The following is an 18,398-nucleotide window of genomic DNA, read 5'->3' on the forward strand; positions in this document are numbered from 1 at the left end:
GAATAATATTAGTCTCTCACCCTTAAGGCTAATGTCCACATAGAGCTCCACATAGAGCTGCAATCCTTTGTTTACAAGCCTGTCTCTTTAATACGTAAATTGCTTACGGAGAGGTTACAACTAAGGCTTTATCAATTATTGATATTTTCAGATAACAGGTGAATGAGTTTCATCACTTGCTTTCCTAAGAAGTAGTTTTTTGGTAATAATCATTACAAAAACAATAATGGATTTCTGGCTGTCTTTCTCTTCCAACTTGTGAGAAACACAACTGCCTTAAGCTTTCATGATGATTTACAGTTGGTGATTTTATCCCTTAGTCATTTATTGTAACATGTCCCCTTTCTATGGATGAGGAAAATGAAGTAACGTCTCCTGACATTCTCTTGTATCACCACCCTTGACGAGGAAAAGCATAGTTGGAGAGAAATAGGGCATTCCAGTGGGTGAAACCACTCAAATATTAGACAGATGGTGCAGAGGCACCATAGTTTTTTCCTAGTAACACATGGTGAGTCAGATCCTATCCTGAGCCATCTCTTCTTCCAAGCATGGCAATCTTGAAATAAATGATTTTTAAAAAAAACAAAAAACCAACAAGGATTTATCTTATATAAAAAAAACACAATTTATTGAAAAAGAGTAACACTTTATACAAATTCCCATTACAAAACCCTAAAATACCTATTTGTCTGTTCCCAGGTATGGTAGCAGAGTACAAAAATATCAAAATTGGATACATTTCGGTGTAACCATTCTGTCGGCCATTTTGGACTATAGATTTCAGAGTTTAGCAACTAGTAACCACATGTATTTATACTTGCCCATCGTTAGGATCTATGTAGGTAGCAGAAGTTCTTTCAATTATACATTCTAGGAGCACAGCCTTTCAGGTTTGGAAGACACACTAAAATTTACTAGGCTCAAATCATAGGATGCAGTCCTTCGGATAATTTCCCCTATATGGTTTCACTATGAGTTACATTCCCAAACTACCTATCCTAGCAGTGTTAGCTGCCAGCTAATAGCAATACCTCTGATGACATCACATAACAGATATTCACCTTGTATACCATTGCAAGTTACTAAAAGTAAAAAAACTCTTCCATTCTTTGGTTTGCCAGCATGTACACTTCTGTTTCACCCATTGCATCTGCGAACTTGTCCTAGGTCAAGTCTGCATTCCTGAAAGGAGAAAAGCTTAGCCACAAAAAGCATCAGGCCATAGTGACTGAAGAAGACTAAGACTGCCCCAGAAACCTTTCCACTTAGTAATCTGAAATTCACTTTAGTGTCTCGTCACTTGAGAGGGTGGTTTAAGCAAGAAACCTATTGCTTACCATTTGTCTCTTTTCAGTCATTTGAAAAGTAATCCAAAACCTATGCACTTAAATTCCTTAATTCTTTCCCCTAGTATAATACTTTTTACCTCACGAAATCACACTTACATGTGTCCCATCTCACTGGATCCCCACAACAGCCCTGAGAGGTAGCCAGGTCAGGAAGTACAATCCTCTTTTTATAAGTGAAGCAGTGAATCTAGGGCAACCAAGTGCCCTGCCCAAACTCACACTGTAATTGAGAGCACCAAGACTCACATCAGGTCTCCAGACACCAAAGTCAATACCCTTCCCATTACATCATCTTGCTCGAGTGAAGGAGCATTTTCCACAGACTGGAAAACTAAGGGCAATTGTTAAAACGGAACAGAGCACCAACAGCATGGTGGCCACTGCTGAAAGGAAGGAAATGGGTCTGTGGAGAAAGGAAGGTGCCGAACGATGGGATGCCTGTGTGTAGGTTTGGTTCAATGACTTCTTAACAGACAATTTAGCAAACAGAGACACTACTTAGGCATATTTCATGTTCAAAGAATGAGCATAATATCAACTAATTAATACTTACACCACTCTAGCAGCTGGTTAAGTATCATTATCTCAATGTAACAGATGGGAAAAGAGGTGAAAGATTAAGTGATTTGCTTACAGCTACAGAGAGAATATTCGTCATCAGGTTGTCACTACACAAAGTCTAGCACTTCATTCAGACAAAAAGGCCATCCCTCTCTGGGACGAGGTAAACTATATGAGAAAACAATACAGTTTGAGGAAGGGGACAAGAAAAAGGTAGTTTGGGAGGATATACAACTGTGAGTAAGTAGGTCCCAAAATTCAATCAATAGAATTGTGTTACAACACTTGGGAGAGCAGCACACACACAGCTCCTCAGTGGGACAAATATTTTCAAAGCAAACAAGTGTGTTACAGGTCAGAGTACAGGGAGCATATGGGAAGGTCAACAGGAATATACCATCTGGTCACACAGAAAGATCTGCTCCCAAAACTCTGGTCTGTAAGAGATTCTTATTGATTTTAGGAATTAAACTGTAGGCATATAAATGTCTTATCAGAATCGAGAGTTAAGCCCAATCTCACAAAAAGAAAGTCATGAAGAATGACTGAATGGTGACAGAGCAAGTGCTATAAGATCATAGTAAAAAAAAAAAAAAAAGATACAAACATATGAAAAGGGCACATGTGAAGAACTGAAATAATTCATACTAGGTAAAGTAGGTCAGGTCTTCTGTGAAAGACATTAAAAGCTGATGAAGGAGGGTAAATGATATTTGACCTATTATATATATATATATACATAAAGGAGAGAAGAATACCAAATAAACTAGTTATTTAATCAATATAAATATATTTTTCTTTTTTAGATATATTTTAAGAATGCTGGTACTAACATAATGAGGTTTTACTACCTAACTTTTTTATAGAAAAACAGGTACATGTACATATCTATATATATTTAAGGAATGCCCTCTCCCCACATTGGAGATGTTGATTCAGTGGGAAGCAGTAATACAAATAGAAAAGGCTTCCCTCTTATATTGAGGAAAGGAGATAAAATAAGACTAAGTCATTTTCAGCAATGGGTATTTAACAAAATATGTTCAGACTACAATAGTCAAAATCTAAGACCTTAATGCCGATGACAGTATTTCAAAGTTCATTTTCTGATTGTTCCAACAGGGATGTCTCCTTTTGCTTCTGTGTCACACGTAGTCTTTCCCACTCGAAGGTGCAGGTTTTGGATAGGGCCTCGGTGTTGGGTAAGATGTTGTTTTCCGGGGACAGGAGCAGCAAAGCAGGGCACCTCCCAGAAGACAGAGAGAAGCAGCAGCCCAGCCAGTGAAGAGAGCTGGACCAAATTCATACCTAAAAAGAAGAGACAATGTATTTGCTTAATCAGTGAATCACTGGAAACTTCTCTAATATAATTAAAGAATGAAATCAATATCATACTCATTATATTTTTTCCACTGAAATAAAATCTCCCATGATCCCTTTAAGTTTTGCGAAGTACTTTAAGGTTTGTAGAGACACACACGAGAATGTTCACATTGCAGTTGTTGACAGTTTGCAATAGTAGATCAGGCAATGTGGCATGCAACACCATGTTAATTATACAAATAGTTCCAAAGACTTTTTCGTGTGTAGGAGACTTGTAAAGCATGTTTATATATACCTTGGAAGTCAGGTTTGGTTCCTAGGCTAAAACTTAACAAGTCACGCTATCACCAAGTAGCAACCAAATTCTGCAAAGAAACTGCTAGAGGGTGTTGGAGACTATTAGAGTTTTCAATAGTCAATCACTGATAAACACTGAAACCTGAAATTTATGGTTTTGCGAAAAAGACTTCTAAGCAGCTCATAGATCATTCTAGGTTAAGTTGATCCAGGTGGATGTATGAAGCCATACTTCTGGGGAGAAGATCTGTGACTGATGGTGGACAATAAGGAGAGAGAAGGGCTGGATCTAGAGTTATAAGGCCTGAGTTTGAATTCTGATGCAAACTCTCAACTGCTAAATTGTGGGCCAGTAACTCCTCTTCTCAACCTCAGCTGCTGCTTCTCTTAAAGCAGGATGATTCCATCTGCCTCACTGGACTGCTTTCAGGATCATGTGAGACAATGTAAATAAGCGTACAGTGCCTAGCAATTTATAAAGTGCTTTCATATCCATTACTGGTAAAATTTTAGCCTACTGACCTCCAGCAGATTCTGTCCTTACAGTGGAGATCTTATGGGATGGGTTCCAACACAATCACTGCAGTATGTGTTCTCCTCTATGTGGGTGATTTTATACAAAGAAGCATACCTTATTTCTCCACCACTGGGATTTTTCATCCATTCATCTTAGCATTCAACAAACAATAATTACATCTTAACATTCTGACTCAGAATATAGTTATTCGGCTTTAAAGATGTGAACACAGTGAGACAAAGAGCCGTGTCTCTGATCAAAGGGTGTCATTACGTGAGAGCCAAGAGTCAGCTCTTTAACTTCCACAACTTGCAATATTAAGAAGGATGACCTTCCTAAAGTTATTTTTATAGTTGTGATGAAACAAAAAATTTCAAAGTGCTAACTTTTCTTTTTCATAAATAAATTGTTTTTTCATAAACAGAATTAAACCATTAGAAATGACATATTATTTGTTAACCTCTACAACAGTTCTATATTTTCAATCAATCATAAACTGTGTTCAGTTACAAATAATCACAAGTGTTAAAAGTTTCAGAATACACTTCAAAAATAAAATTTCAAATATGCTGGTACTTTATTAATATTAAAAACATTTTTTAAATATGAAAAAAGTTCCAGCATACACTTGGAAATTATACAGCTTAGAACTTTTCTACTTTGAAGTTCATTTTGTTATCAATACAGGCTGTTAAAGCAATTATCAGACTATTTTTAACATGAGTCACAGGCCATTCAAATTATTTTCAAGTTTGACAGAAGTTCCATAAAATTCTGGATAGCAAATCTGGGAAGCTACGGCACTAGCTGGACTTTGCAGAACATTAAAAGGGTATTTTCTCAGAGAACAAACTATTTTGGGAGTGAACAGCATTACCTGGCATTGACCGGGGTCACGGGGTCATAGAATTCTTGAACAATTCTATTGCCATACCATGCTGTGGCAACTAAAATAGCCAGACCTACAGAAATTCAAAACAAAAGACTGTTAATCACTATGGAACACTGAGAATAAATATACGGCTCATTAAATTTACAAGTATTTTATAAGAATTAAATCTCATCAATAGTGCTGACATTTTAAATTTAATCCATTTTAATTCAGACGACTTTAATTTAGGGAGATTAGAGGTTCAGACATGACTTAGAATTCTAAGTATTCTCTTAAGACAGATGAAAATATTAGGTTGGAGTTAGGCATAGTTTATAATGTTCATGTCATTTTATTCACTTAGAGTTGAAGGTCACCGGCACAAACAACATTCTCTTGGAAATATTCATCAGGTTCATGTCATTTAAGATCTCTTTCAAATATATTGTTGTACATCACTGTGTTAGACTACCTTTGGTAAAACCAAAGTCCTTATTAGTAAAGCTAGTCACTTACAACACAAAAGGGAAGATGAAAACCTTTCTACATTCTTCTTGACCAAAACTCAAAATTCACATTTGTGAAGAATCAAAATGAAAGTAAATAGCTAGATAGCAGGAACGAGTAGGACCTGTCTCAGAGTGCACTAGATCACCTAAATTCTTACAGCCTCACTGGCCAGATGTGCCAGGTCTTGCCATGAGATTCGCTGAAGTGCCACATCAGATCAATATATGCTGAACACTCAATTTCTCATGCCTTTCACATTTCAGTGAGGCCAGAGAAACTACTTAGTCAAAATAACCCACTCTATCATTTATAAGAAGTATACAACACCTTGATTTTTCTTATCCAAAGAAATTAAATAACTTTTTTATAGCCATTCTAAAAATTCATCAATTTAGACAGATTAAATATTTCTATGCTACCCCCTCTGCTCCCTTCCTCCTACAAAAAAAGTGGTCCAACCTAATTGCCTCTAATACTTGAGAGAAAACACCATTGCTTTGGCTGCTCAAGCAGACCATGCAAATGCTGTGGAACTTGCAAGCTTCACTCCCTAGGAAGTCCCCGAGACTGGGGAAGTGATGTACCGGAGTTACAGGAAGGAAAGCGGAGGAAGGGTCCTACACAGTAAGTGCATTCACAGCTTTTGATGTAAAATCAAACTGTTGGGAATAAAATGCTATCCAGGAGTAATTTGAATAAACTTTAACCAAACCTTTAGCAAAGCCACAGGCACTCTTCCTTCATTATTGATGGAATCCACATACTTTTGTTAAAGAGAAAATGAGAAAAAAGTCTAATTCTAGTGTTTCCTAGTGGTAGATTATATCACTGGTGTTGTTTTAAAAAACAATAGACTACTACATACTACTATAATATATATATATACACACATACATACATATATATACATGTATATCTATATATATATACTATATATAATAGTCCATTTCAAAACAATAGACAACTACTGTATATAATAGTCTATTGTTTTATATATAAACACAATCTTATTTAATGTAAACCTTATTATAAGGCTTTACAAGTGACCTGTCCATGTCGTCTTCTGGCTTTCATTTTCTCAAAGGTCACATATCAACACTTGAATAAAGCAATACATACACATTCATTTTCTATGGAAAATGTAATCTCACTCTTTTGTCAAGGTTTTTTTCCAAGGCCTTTCTCTATTGTTTTCTTTCTTAACTCATTTACTCTTATGCCCTACTATTCCAACTTTTCGCCTCCATTCCAACTGACCTTTCTCTCCACTGATCTATGGGCACCACCTGTTTGTTCTGGAGTCAGATCTGCCCACATGGAATGATGTCCTCATTTTCCTCCAGTGATCCCAGTCTCATTCATTCCTCATACACCTGTATGATTGACACATTCTTTATGTTCTCTCTCACCATTCCCCATCTTTCCCACATAGTATCGGAAGAGACACTACAGAAATTTTCTGAATTACATAGAATTGTTCCTCAGTGTTTGCTGGATAGAAAAATCTCTCTTCACCTGGGGAGAATGGTTCTAACAGCCAGTTGGCACCTGAAACCTCAATAGACCTGTCCACTGTGAATACAGATTTTCATTTGGTTCCTGTTTGAGAATGTGAAACTCAAATGGACTTAAGGTTTCTATGTCTTCAGATTTTAAAGGAACTGAATTCAATCGATTCAAGTGCAACAAATCCACCATAATCTCAGGAAACCAAAAACTGTAACTTAACCCACGTCAGAGAGAGTTTAATAAGGTCTAAGGGGGACAGGGCCTCTCTTACCTGAAATAAGAAAGATCACGCCCCCAATGACAGCCATCCGCATCTTCTGAACCTCGTCGTCTTCCAGGCACTTCATACACTTCATGCCGACAGCGGCCACAAAGATGGCTACTAGTCCCAGCAGAATGCCAATCACCATCAAGGCGCGGGTTGCTTGCAGAGTGCCTGGCAGAAAACATTTTAGAACATGGAAAAATCATGCCTAGACCAACATGAGAAGAGTGGTAGAAGACCAAGTATATTTCAATGTTGTATGGAAGAGAGAAAATCTAACCAGGAGTCAGGAGACCCTGGTTCTAGGGATGTTTCTGCAGGTAACCAAAATAGTTTCTTCTCCAGAAAAACAAATACCTGGCTGAATGATGAATAAGAATTCCTCTAGCTCTAACGGTTTATGTTTTCAACATTAAATTAAAAATCCTCTGAAAAAAATAATTAATGATTTGGTTGAATAGGTTTAGCTGAACTAATAAATTTTTAATCCTTACTAATGGAGTTTTTAATTCTGAAATAACAATCATATGTGTTATCCTTAATGTTAAAACATTTATAATTAAAATGGTTTATAATATATCTTGGTAATAGTCAATAGCTTTATACTCCACTCATCAAGCTGCAGAAAATCTGGGTGTGTGAATTGGAAGACAACAAGTGAATTTCTCATAGATTATCATGGCTGGATAAGCAACACTTGTATCTCCAGTGATGGGGGTGGGGTGGGAGAGATGAATACCATTTTCTTAGAACAAAACATAATAGCCTTTGAGATGTTATTTTGGAACATAGTAGGTTTATATTTGGAGATATCACCAGTTTTAAAAACTATTTAGGGCTTCCCTGGTGGCGCAGTGATTGAGAATCCGCCTGCCGATGCAGGGGGCACGGGTTCGTGCCCTGGTCCGGGAAGATCCCACATGCCGCGGAGCAACTAAGCCCGTGAGCCATGGCCGCTAGGCCTGCGCGTCCGGAGCCTGTGCTTCGCAACGGGAGAGGCCACAACAGTGAGAGGCCCGCATACCGCAAAAAAAAAAAAAAAAAAAAAAAAAAACTATTTAAATCGCTATATTATAAAATAGCAGATAATTCAATGTAGTATTTCTCAGGATTCCACTAATTTTCTAATTTCCTGTTATTGTCATTGGTATACTAAGTCATGATCAAATCAGTAGGGCCAAGTTTGAGATTACGCCAGTAAGTATCTTAGAGTAAAAAGGTGATACCATCACTGCGGCATAAAGACACACAGACTTTCAAAGAAAAAAAAGAGCTGAAACTACGCTGGTTAGATGAGTTTGATTAATTCTATATTTATTTCCTCCTTCAAATAAAGATCATTATCGCTTTAACAGTGTTAACAGGTGACAAGTTTTTTTGCATATGTAAATATTTACATTGTAACTAAGCATGCTATCTTGGGTGAGCTACTTATTATTCTTTGGGACCATCTTTTTATTATATAAAGTGTGAGTGATGGTTTTCTCTAAAGGAGAAGTTGTAACAATTGACTTCTTGATGGTCTTCAAAAGTGGCTGACATCATGGAAAGGTTTTATATCTCACTCTCTACTTTAGACCTAGGCTCAGTGTCAGTATTTTCAGGATTGAGAACCTAGGCTACAAATCATAATTAAGACTAAAGATTTCTAAAACATCATTCAATTTTAAATTGTTAATTTTTCCATCCTTGCCATAACCAGGCAATCTATGATAAAATCATAGTAACCACTTTCTGAAAGTATCAAAGGCATTTTTTAAACTGCATTTGAGAGATATTTTGGAAGCCAAGATATATTTTTACTTGATTCAATTAAAATCAAATCATAGGCACTTCCATGCTCCCCTCATAGATCTACTTCCCCATAAATGTGTGGGCACAAATGTGCACCCTACCCACACACTTATTGAAAGATTCTAGGGTGGTACAAGAACTCCTGAATCAAAACACAGGTTTCATGGACCATGGGTTTGTGAAACTTCTTCCTTAGAATCACAAACCATGCTGTGGCATGAAGAGGAAAATACGAAGGACTCCACAGTTATGGTGTGTCCTTCCTTTTGGTTTACCAACAGTTTTTGCAAAGACAGTCATTACTTAGAAGGAAAATAAAAAATAACTACGCTCTTATACATAACACAGATTTCAGATTTGGTCCTAAGTTCCACTTAGAAGGAAAGCATTTCAGGCAAAGGAACACTAGAAGAGGAGATACTGAAAGTCTCAATGATCCACATGGAGGACAGGGTGACCACCTGTCTGTTTGAAGAGGACTCTCTCAAGTTTTAAAACTACAAGTCCTGACTCCTGAGAAGGTCTTCAATCCTGGACAAACTGGCAAAGCTAGTCACTACTGGAGGATGGTAGGATGTAAAAGTAAAATGAGGTGGGTTAGCAAGGTAGGCAGAAGGCATTTATCATGTAAGACTTTTTATTCTAAGTGTCATCAGAAGTCACTGGAGGGTCTTAAAGAAGAGGTGACAAGATTTTACCCTCTGTCTTCATATGATAGCCCTTCAAGTATGTATATAGCCTCTTACATCTCTCAACCACCTTTTGCTTTGTTTGTCCATTAAGCTCAGTTTTCAAACCCTTTATTCACGTGGTTGCTTTCTCTGATCTCTAAGGTTTCTACTTTGTTTGAGTTGTAGGGCCCCAAACCAGACCCAGCTTCTATAATCATTCTGATCTGTCCTTCATGTGAAAACAGCAGGCCACCAGCCCAGCAGGTCTAAGCATTTGGATCACAAGGTCCTCTTCACAAGGAGTCTGCTGGGCTTCAATCTCCTGAGTCAGGCTTGTATAAAACCATCCAGGCAGTGAGCATACATGATCGACCACTCCAAGGCTCCACCTGCACTCATGTGGAATTAGCTCATTTTCACTGTCTTTATCTCTAAGTTTGTTCCCCTTTCAGTTCTCAAAGAAAGCACATTTAAGTCATGCCCCATTTTACTCGTTCCACTACTTTTACAAAATTTCTAAGAGGGAAGGGACAGATATTTTGTTCTGTGTGCTACAAACCCTAGTATGTTTTATTTCTTTATAGAACAATGTATCATTTTCATAACACACAAAATTTATGGAGAAAATGGGGGAAAAAAACCCGGGGGGAAAAACCTATACTCAGGAATCATGTAAACCATATAGAGCAAGGGGATCATGTTTTGTTTTGAAAAATCTGACAAAGCAATAGTGTTATTTTGTGAAGCGATTTTTTTTTCATTTACGTCCTGGTATCCACTGACTTAGGAAATGTCACAAAATCTCATCTTGCATCATTGGAGACGTCTGGATGAATTCTTAACTATAGTGATATGTGGGGAGGGGGGTGTAAAAATACAAAAAAAAAGGTTGAGAATCGTAACAGCATGCAAACTCACTAGTTGGGCAGATGTAATGGTGAATTACAAACCTAAGTAAGCAAGTGTTGTATTACAAGTTATGAGGGTTTTATGTGCAGATAGAATCTACACTGCACAGTTTTAAGCTGGAACCAGATGAATCCTTCAAATTAACGTCTTACGGAAGCCTTTTAAGTCAGAGATCTAAAATATGTAATTGTGAGCTCCTTGATGACTTGGCCAAATATTTGTTCATATTTCCATCCAAAGCACTAAGAACAGTACCTGGCAAGCTTCATGGATTACTCAATCTGTGTTCACAGAATTTAAATTTGAACATGTCTTTATCCTTTAAAAATTCAACTATGATAGGTAAAAATACTCTTTTGTGTTAAGCTTAATCTTTGAAATAATACTGAGAAACGCCTTCCTAGCAAGCTTCAGAATATTAAAATCTTGCTACATAAAGCCAGATCTAGTTTAGATCATTAAAAGTTAGAAACTCATCTAGGGAGGAAAAATTCATACTTTTTGTTTAACCCAATATAATTTTAAAAAATTTTCTGCATTTCTAAATTATGCATCTAATTAGCTTCCAAGATGAAGTTTTCTTCTGGTGGAACAAGGATCAGTAGGGCAGAGAAGTTGAGAAATATTTGAAAGCTGCAAAATATTTTAGACTAGAGAGATACAGTCTTGAACTATTATCTCTGAGTTGACCTGATTGGCTCAGATCTAGAAGCAAATATGTTCCTCTCTGGCCCACTAAATTTGCAGATACCTCTACAATATTATTATCACCGACTAAAGTTGTCTTTGGAGAAAATGGTTAGCAGACATTCGAACAGTTACACTCTTGTTCCTCGTCATTATCAGCAGTACATGGAGAAGGCAGTCTTTTAATTATACTATACTTAGCTAGACTGATAATCTTGAGATTAAAGACTCCTTAAGGAGTTCTTACCACTTGCAACCTGAAAGTATAATTTGAAAACATACTTACAAAGATCTGTACTTATGAGACAAGAAATGCGTTAAAAGTTACTGATCTACAGTGAAGTTAACCAACGTAAGCGTAGAAAGACAAGCATCAACAAGTCAGTGGAATTGTTTTTTCTAAAGCTTTTCTAAAGTTTTACTATACAAACAGCAGAATCTCCTTTAACTACGTGACATTGTTCATGCTGTTTACTAGCCATATTACTATATTATTACCCTAGGATTATATATCATAAACAAAGTAGATTTTAATTATATCTCTATCCTCACAGTCTCTCTTTGCATCAGTAGTTCTTTAATAAGTATTAGGCAGATAAATAAACTGACCCCTGGCTGACTAGAACAAAAATCCTCTTCTCTCCTCTGCAATTAAATGAACTCATCACAGAGTGTCACAGAACTATAGTCCCATGACTTCTTCCCTTATTAAACTGTTCACTTTTGCCCAAGTTCAAAGTTTCTCAAGAGTCCTCATTGTTAGCATTTCCATTCTACTGATGTATGAACTGGTGGCCGTTGGGTGTGACCTTAGGACTCCAGCACAGTCAATAACTGTGGTCTGGGAGGAGGCAGGGCTCACCACTTTTCAGGATGTGCCAAGCAGTTTTGCTACCTTGTTTGTTTCTTAGAGAAACTGCCTCATGATTAAATGTACGCTTCTATGTTACCTCTGTGCCTCTTACTCATCACTCCAATCAAGGAAACCTAAACCATGCCCCTTGCCTGTTTCCCCTCCATCACTGCAGTTATTAACAAAGGATGTTGGCACTGGAAGGAATCAACATTTGCATCTTACCAATCTTCTTAGCTCCATTTCTAGGAACAACGGAAAGGGCTTGGCTCATGCTTGTCGAATGGATGAATGAGTCATGGATTCAGCTCCCCATTCCTCCCACTCTGCCCTATTTCATAAGCGGGGAAACTACAGCCCAGAGAGATTGAGTGGATCACCATTATAAACATGGCTAGTTAGCGCAAGACCAGGGTAAGAATTGAGTACTTTTCTCCACACCCTCTCCAGCATTTATTGTCTCTAGGTTTTTTGATGATGGCCATTCTGACTGGTGTGAGGTGATACCTCATTTTAGTTTTGATTTGCATTTCTCTAATGATTAATGATGTTGAGCATTCTTTCATGTGTTTGTTGGCAATCTGTATATCTTCTTTGGAGAAATGTCTATTTAGGTCTTCTGCCCATTTTTGGATTGGATTGTTTGTTTTTTTGGTTATTGAGCTGCATGAGCTGCTTGTAAGACAGCTGCTTGTAAGAATGGGGTTGTAAGACAACCCCATTCTGAGGGTTGTCTTTGGGTCTTGTTTATGGTTTCCTTTGCTGTGCAAAAGCTTTTAAGTTTCATTAGGTCCCATTTGTTTATTTTTGTTTTTATTTCCATTTCTCTAGGAGGTGGGTCAAAAAGGATCTTGCGGTGATTTATGTCATAGAGTGTTCGCCTATGTTTTCCTCTAAGAGTTTGATAGTGTCTGGCCTTACATTTAGGTCTTTAACACATTTTGAGTTTATTTTTGTGTATGGTGTTAGAGAGTGTTCTAATTTCATACTTTTACATGTACCTGGCCAGTTTTCCCAGCACCACTTATTGAAGAGGCTGTCTTTTCTCCACTGTATATTCTTGCCTCCTTTATCAAAGATAAGGTGACCATATGTGCGAGGGTTTATCTCTGGGCTTTCTATCCTGTTCCATTGATCTATATTTCTGTTTTTGTGCCAGTACCATACTGTCTTGATTACTGTTGGTTGGAATGTAAATTGATACAGCCACTATGGAGAATAGTATGGAGGTTCCTTAAAAAACTAAAAATAGAACTACCATAAGACCCAGCAATCCCACTACTGGGTATATACCCTGAGAAAACCATAATTCAAAAAGGGTCATGTACCAAAATGTTCATTGCAGCTCTGTTTACAATAGCCAGGACATGGAAGCAACCTAAGTGTCTATCGACAGATGAATGGATAAAGAAGATGTGGCACAAATATACAGTGGAATATTACTCATCCATAAAAAGAAACAAAATTGAGTTATTTGTAGTGAGGTGGATGGACTTAGAGTCTGTCTGTCATACAGAGTGAAGTTGGTCAGAAAGAGAAAAACAAATACTGTATGCTAACACACATATATGGAATGTAAGAAAAAAAATGTCATGAAGAGCCTAGGTGTAGGACGGGAATAAAGACACAGACCTACTAGAGCATGGACTTGAGGATATGGGGAGGGGGAAGGGTAAGCTGTGACGAAGTGAGAGAGTGGCATGGACATATATACAGTCCCAAATGTAGGGTGGATAGCTAGTGGGAAGCAGCCGCATGGCACAGGGAGATCAGCTCAGTGCTTTGTGACCACCTAGAGGGGTGGAATAGGGAGGTGGGAGGGAGACACAAGAGGGAAGAGATATAGGGACATATGTATATGTATAACTGATTCACTTTGTTGTAAAGCAGAAACTAACACACAATTGTAAAGCAATTATACTCCAATAAAGATGTTAAAAAAAAAAAAAAAAAAAAGAATTGAGTACTCAAGACTTGCTTTGGGTTTTGACTTTCATCATTCCAAAAGTCAGAATTCTTGAAATGGATCTGAACACAAATGGCCCCTTAAACACCCTTGGTTCAGCAGGCATAATGGAGTCTAGGGAAGTGTAAGCGGGTGCCCTCCTCTCTGCCTGTGCTTCAAAGACTGTCCAAGTCAGTGATTTTGTTCTTTGATTGAGCCATGTTAGCATAATGGTGAGAGTGCTGGGAAACTTCACCCACAACCCATACTTATTAAAGCCCACCAACACACATGTGGATTCATGCAAAGAAAGTTGAACAGCCTAGAGGAACTTATAAACAAATTACAGCATCCCAAGGCTAGATGAGACTTAGAGAAAGTCTAGCCTAAGCTCCCATTTGTCTGGGACTTGGATTTTTCCCTACAACATTCCTTCAAAGTGCTTACTTATTCCTCTGCTTTCACACCTCCCACCATGCAACCTCCTGGGGCAACCCAGTCTTTGGACAGCTCTAGCTATTAAAGTCAAGCCAGAAGAAGCAATTAACTAAGCACATGAAATAGGCACTAGCTTGCCAAAAGTTTGAGAATTGGATCAAAACAAGGCAAGGTGTACAGTTTAATCAAGAAAAGTCGACTGCAACTCTATCTGACACTGTTTTTTTGTATATTCCAACTATCAGTCATCAATGTCAATAAACATCCATACTTGGATGGAAGTGAAACTGTCTCAACCATAGTAAAACCACAATCCACCGTATAAGATTTGTTTCCCCAGGAAGTTCCCCAGTTACATTTTCATAAACTGCTTTGCAAGAACCACCTAAAGAAGCCTGGCTGTATCTCCCTTCATATATTGGCTTATGCACACTGTATCCCTATAGACACTGTCATGTGATTTTTACAGCTGAAACTAATTAGAGAAAGGGAACAAGGGATTTTAACATATCTAGTACTACAACCTTGATAAATCCCAGAATCTCGGCCCTAAGTTGCCAAATGGGCTCCACTGGCAAAAAGAACAAGGTACAATTTCAAGAAACTTCTAGCTAAGCTTTTTACCTAAAAGCACTTTGTGGAACACAACCTGTTACAAGGAACACTGCTTATACGTACAGATAATCCTGTTCACCTCTAGACATCACAGAATTATACCAAAACCAGCCAATGAATCACCTCTCCAGCTTTCTATATCAGGTGGGTGTGGGCACAACTGTCCAGGTAGAGAAACAGAGACAGGTGGGTTCTCTGGCCTCCATCCAAAGACATCTAGTTAGTTGCTGGTAGGTTGGAGAGGGTACAAGTGAGTCAAGTTTCCTTCTTTGGGAATCAGTTTTGAGAGATAGGCCTCAGCCCCACCTTCAGTAGACTCTGGCTTTAACGAAAATGAAAAGAGAAATCTGATCTGGAGTTAAAAAAAATTCATCAGGAAGAAATCTCCAAAATGTGTATGGGGGTAGAGGGAAGGTATTGTTTAGATCTTCTGCCACAGCTTTAAAAACTGTAACGGCTGTATTAATTAGGAATAAATGCAAATAAAACATTTTAACACATTATCATGAGTAGGGATGACCTGTTTGAGTATTGACAACATGGATCAATCTGATTTCATTTGGTCCTTTAAGGCAGTTAACAGGAAACCTATTTAAACATGTAGAAAATGAACTATTTTGATCAGAGGAATCAGAGACCTCTCTGTAATTGCCCTTAGAACGGTCTCCATCTGCCAATTCCTCAACATGACATGGCTAATACAATTCCTTACACGTATTTATCCATCCACGGGTAGATTCAATGATTATATAAAGTTGTGTACCTAATATACTCCTTATGTTTGGCATAAAAGAATCCTAATACAGTAACTTTGAAAAGCTGAAATGACAACACTAAAAACTACCGTATGTACACTGACTCACCAAATTCCAGAGGTACTCAGCGGTTTAAACAGATTTGGCACAGATTTAACAACTCTAAAGTATATAGCTTTTGACAAAACCACACGCAGGAGGTGGACAAAACAACTGAAGTAAAGTTGAGCGATGACAATACTGCTTACCATCAGCACACAAAGGGGACTTGTGGGCAGGCTTGTCTGTCTAGGCAAAGACTAAGGAAGCTTTTCTTCAATTTAGTCCAAGTGCATGACAGACACAAGGTTCAGGACAACTAATGTAATATCTCAAGGAAGATACTCTAGCCATGAATTGTTATTACCTAAGTAAGTGGGAATTTAATGAGTTTTTGACAAGACACTCAAAAGCTTTTATTTAAAAAAAAAAATGAAAGGAAAAAATTCCTGTCGTCTTTCCACCATCTTTAGGACTATTTCTCTCTACATAATCCTCTCCAACCCGACAGAAGAAGCCAATATCCATTACACAGAAATTCCTTTGTAGAAGGCAGAAACTCAAGAGAAGACCCTCCCTCACTCTCCTGAACGCTGCGCTCATCAGCTGTGTCTCTTTTGTGGCATTTGTCTTCAGTGGCTCCATTCTTCCCTTTATATTATGAAGGGAGGTTATTTAGAACTTCTCTTTGTTGTCATCCTTTTCCCACCTGCCACCCACCTTCACTTTCCAGAATAACATTATACAATCTGCCTCCTCTGAACACTCTTGGCCTGAAAGCTAAAACCCCTGGAGAATCTTAAGAGGCTTCTTCAAGGGACTTCCCTGGTCATCCAGTGGGTAAGACTCTGTGGTCCGCAGGGGGCCAGGGTTCGATCCCTGGTCAGGGAACTAGATCCCACATGCATGCCGCAACTAATAAGTCCTCATGCCACAACTAGGAGCCGGCATGCCGCAACGAAGATGCCTCGTGCAGAGACTAAGACCTGGAGCAGCCAAAAAAAAATTAAAATTGCTCCTTTATTTGAAAAAAAAAAAAAGGAGTCACGCCAGGTGATGCATAGGGGCTTCATCACACTTACTGGATCTTAAAAGTCAAAGAATCAAAAGATTCAAACTCAAGTGAGCAGAAGACATTAGGTTGGGACATTCCATGTAGGAATGTGATTTCTCCTATGAAAACCCACAGTAAAGATAGACTGAGAAAAAAAAAAAAAAAAACCCTATGTAATAACTTTGGGATTATCTATTTAATTTTACAAACTGGCGAAGCTACCAGGCTCCAAACTTTTCAAGGCATATCATTTTCTTGACCCATCTCTACAGGTCTTCAATTTTCACAGAATCTGATAATCCAGGATAGGCCTAAGAGCTCAAGTTCGAGTTTGGCCTTCACTCGCTCCATCACCACCCCAGTCGTGGGCAGATGAAACTACACCTACAGATAAGTGTCACTCAGGGTGTCAGAGGAAAAACGAGAGCTTAGGCCTGGGCCTCCCCTTCCCCAAGCCACAGGTCTCTCTCACTTTCTCACGGCAGAGCACGTGATCAGAAGACTTGATCCACTGAAGGTTGATAGACATGTAATCACACAACAGGGTCGTTTGGTCGCTACTACTCCAAAACGTAGCCACTGGGGGGTTGGGTCCCTGGGTCACAGCTGCGGGAGTAGGGAGTGCACTCACTGTTCAGATTCAGCAAGGAGTCGAAGACTTTGCACTGGATCTGCCCGGTGCTCTGCGACACGCAGGACATCCACAGCCCCTCGTAGATGGTCTGGGCCGTCACGATGTTGTCGTTAGAGTAGGAGTGAATCCTCCACTGGGGCAGCGCCGTGCTGACGATGGAGCCAATCCAGCCCAGGAAAGCCAGGATGAAACCCAGCAGCTGCAGCCCCGCGTTGGCCATGGCTCACTCGGGCTCCCGCACCGGCTTGGGGGCGGCCGGTACACAAGCGGGAGTTTGCAGGTGCGCCCCGGGACTCCTGGGGGTGGCGGAGCTGCGCGGAAGAAGTTACTGCGGGGAGCCCTGTTCCCTGCGTCGCTGCTGGAGAAGCTCTGGGTCCGGGTCCGGGTTGGCGCTGGAGTTGGTAGGCGAGAAGCCGCGGCTAGTTCGGTGCCGGGACTGAGGCGCCGAGCCGCTGGGTGCCGCGATTTAAAGCAGCCCCGCCCCCGGCCGGCCCGGCCGCCGCGCAGCGCCCCCTGGCGGTTTCGAGGCGGCTTACGGGGAAGCCAGAGGGAGCGTGGGAGCTCGCGACGGCCCACTCTACCGTGGCCGGAAGGTCCCGCCCCCTACGTGGGGACAGGCCGAGGAGGAGCGGGCACGCAGAGTGTTCCAGAGCTCACTTCCTTTCTTTTCTCCCCTAGCTCTTTTCCTTTGTTAGCCTTCCCAGGCTTTCCATACATTTAATCTACGTTTATCCAAAAATGACTCCGTATGTCTAAACACTAAAAATGCATAAAGATGAAAAATAGAGACCTTAAGGGG

At 39.3% G+C, this 18,398-nt stretch overlaps 1 protein-coding gene across 1 annotated transcript; it reads right to left on the minus strand.

The window, feature by feature from the left end:
• Nucleotides 1–606: 606 nt before the first annotated feature.
• CLDN1 (claudin 1) lies at nucleotides 607–18,078 on the minus strand. Its single transcript, XM_059064726.2, has 4 exons — nucleotides 17,597–18,078; nucleotides 7,212–7,376; nucleotides 4,928–5,012; nucleotides 607–3,221 (listed from the first exon to the last, which is right to left on the minus strand). The coding sequence occupies exons 1-4, from the start codon at nucleotides 17,817–17,819 to the stop codon at nucleotides 3,059–3,061; spliced, it is 636 nt and encodes a 211-aa protein (XP_058920709.1). The 5' UTR covers nucleotides 17,820–18,078; the 3' UTR covers nucleotides 607–3,058.
• Between the last annotated feature and the right edge of the window lie 320 nt (nucleotides 18,079–18,398).

The sequence above is a fragment of the Kogia breviceps genome, chromosome 5 (assembly GCF_026419965.1).
Source record: "Kogia breviceps isolate mKogBre1 chromosome 5, mKogBre1 haplotype 1, whole genome shotgun sequence".
Taxonomy (NCBI): Eukaryota; Metazoa; Chordata; class Mammalia; order Artiodactyla; family Physeteridae; genus Kogia; species Kogia breviceps.

Bases quoted from the DNA above. Each gene is read 5' to 3' on its own strand.
- CLDN1 (XM_059064726.2), bottom strand. From the start codon at position 17,819: ATGGCCAACGCGGGGCTGCAGCTGCTGGGTTTCATCCTGGCTTTCCTG. The intron at 5,013-7,211 runs GTAAGAGAGGCC...GAATTTCTGTAG, and splicing joins CGTGATCTTTCTTATTTCAG to GTCTGGCTATTTTAGTTGCC. The intron at 3,222-4,927 runs GTAATGCTGTTC...TCTTCTTTTTAG, and splicing joins GTGACCCCGGTCAATGCCAG to GTATGAATTTGGTCCAGCTC.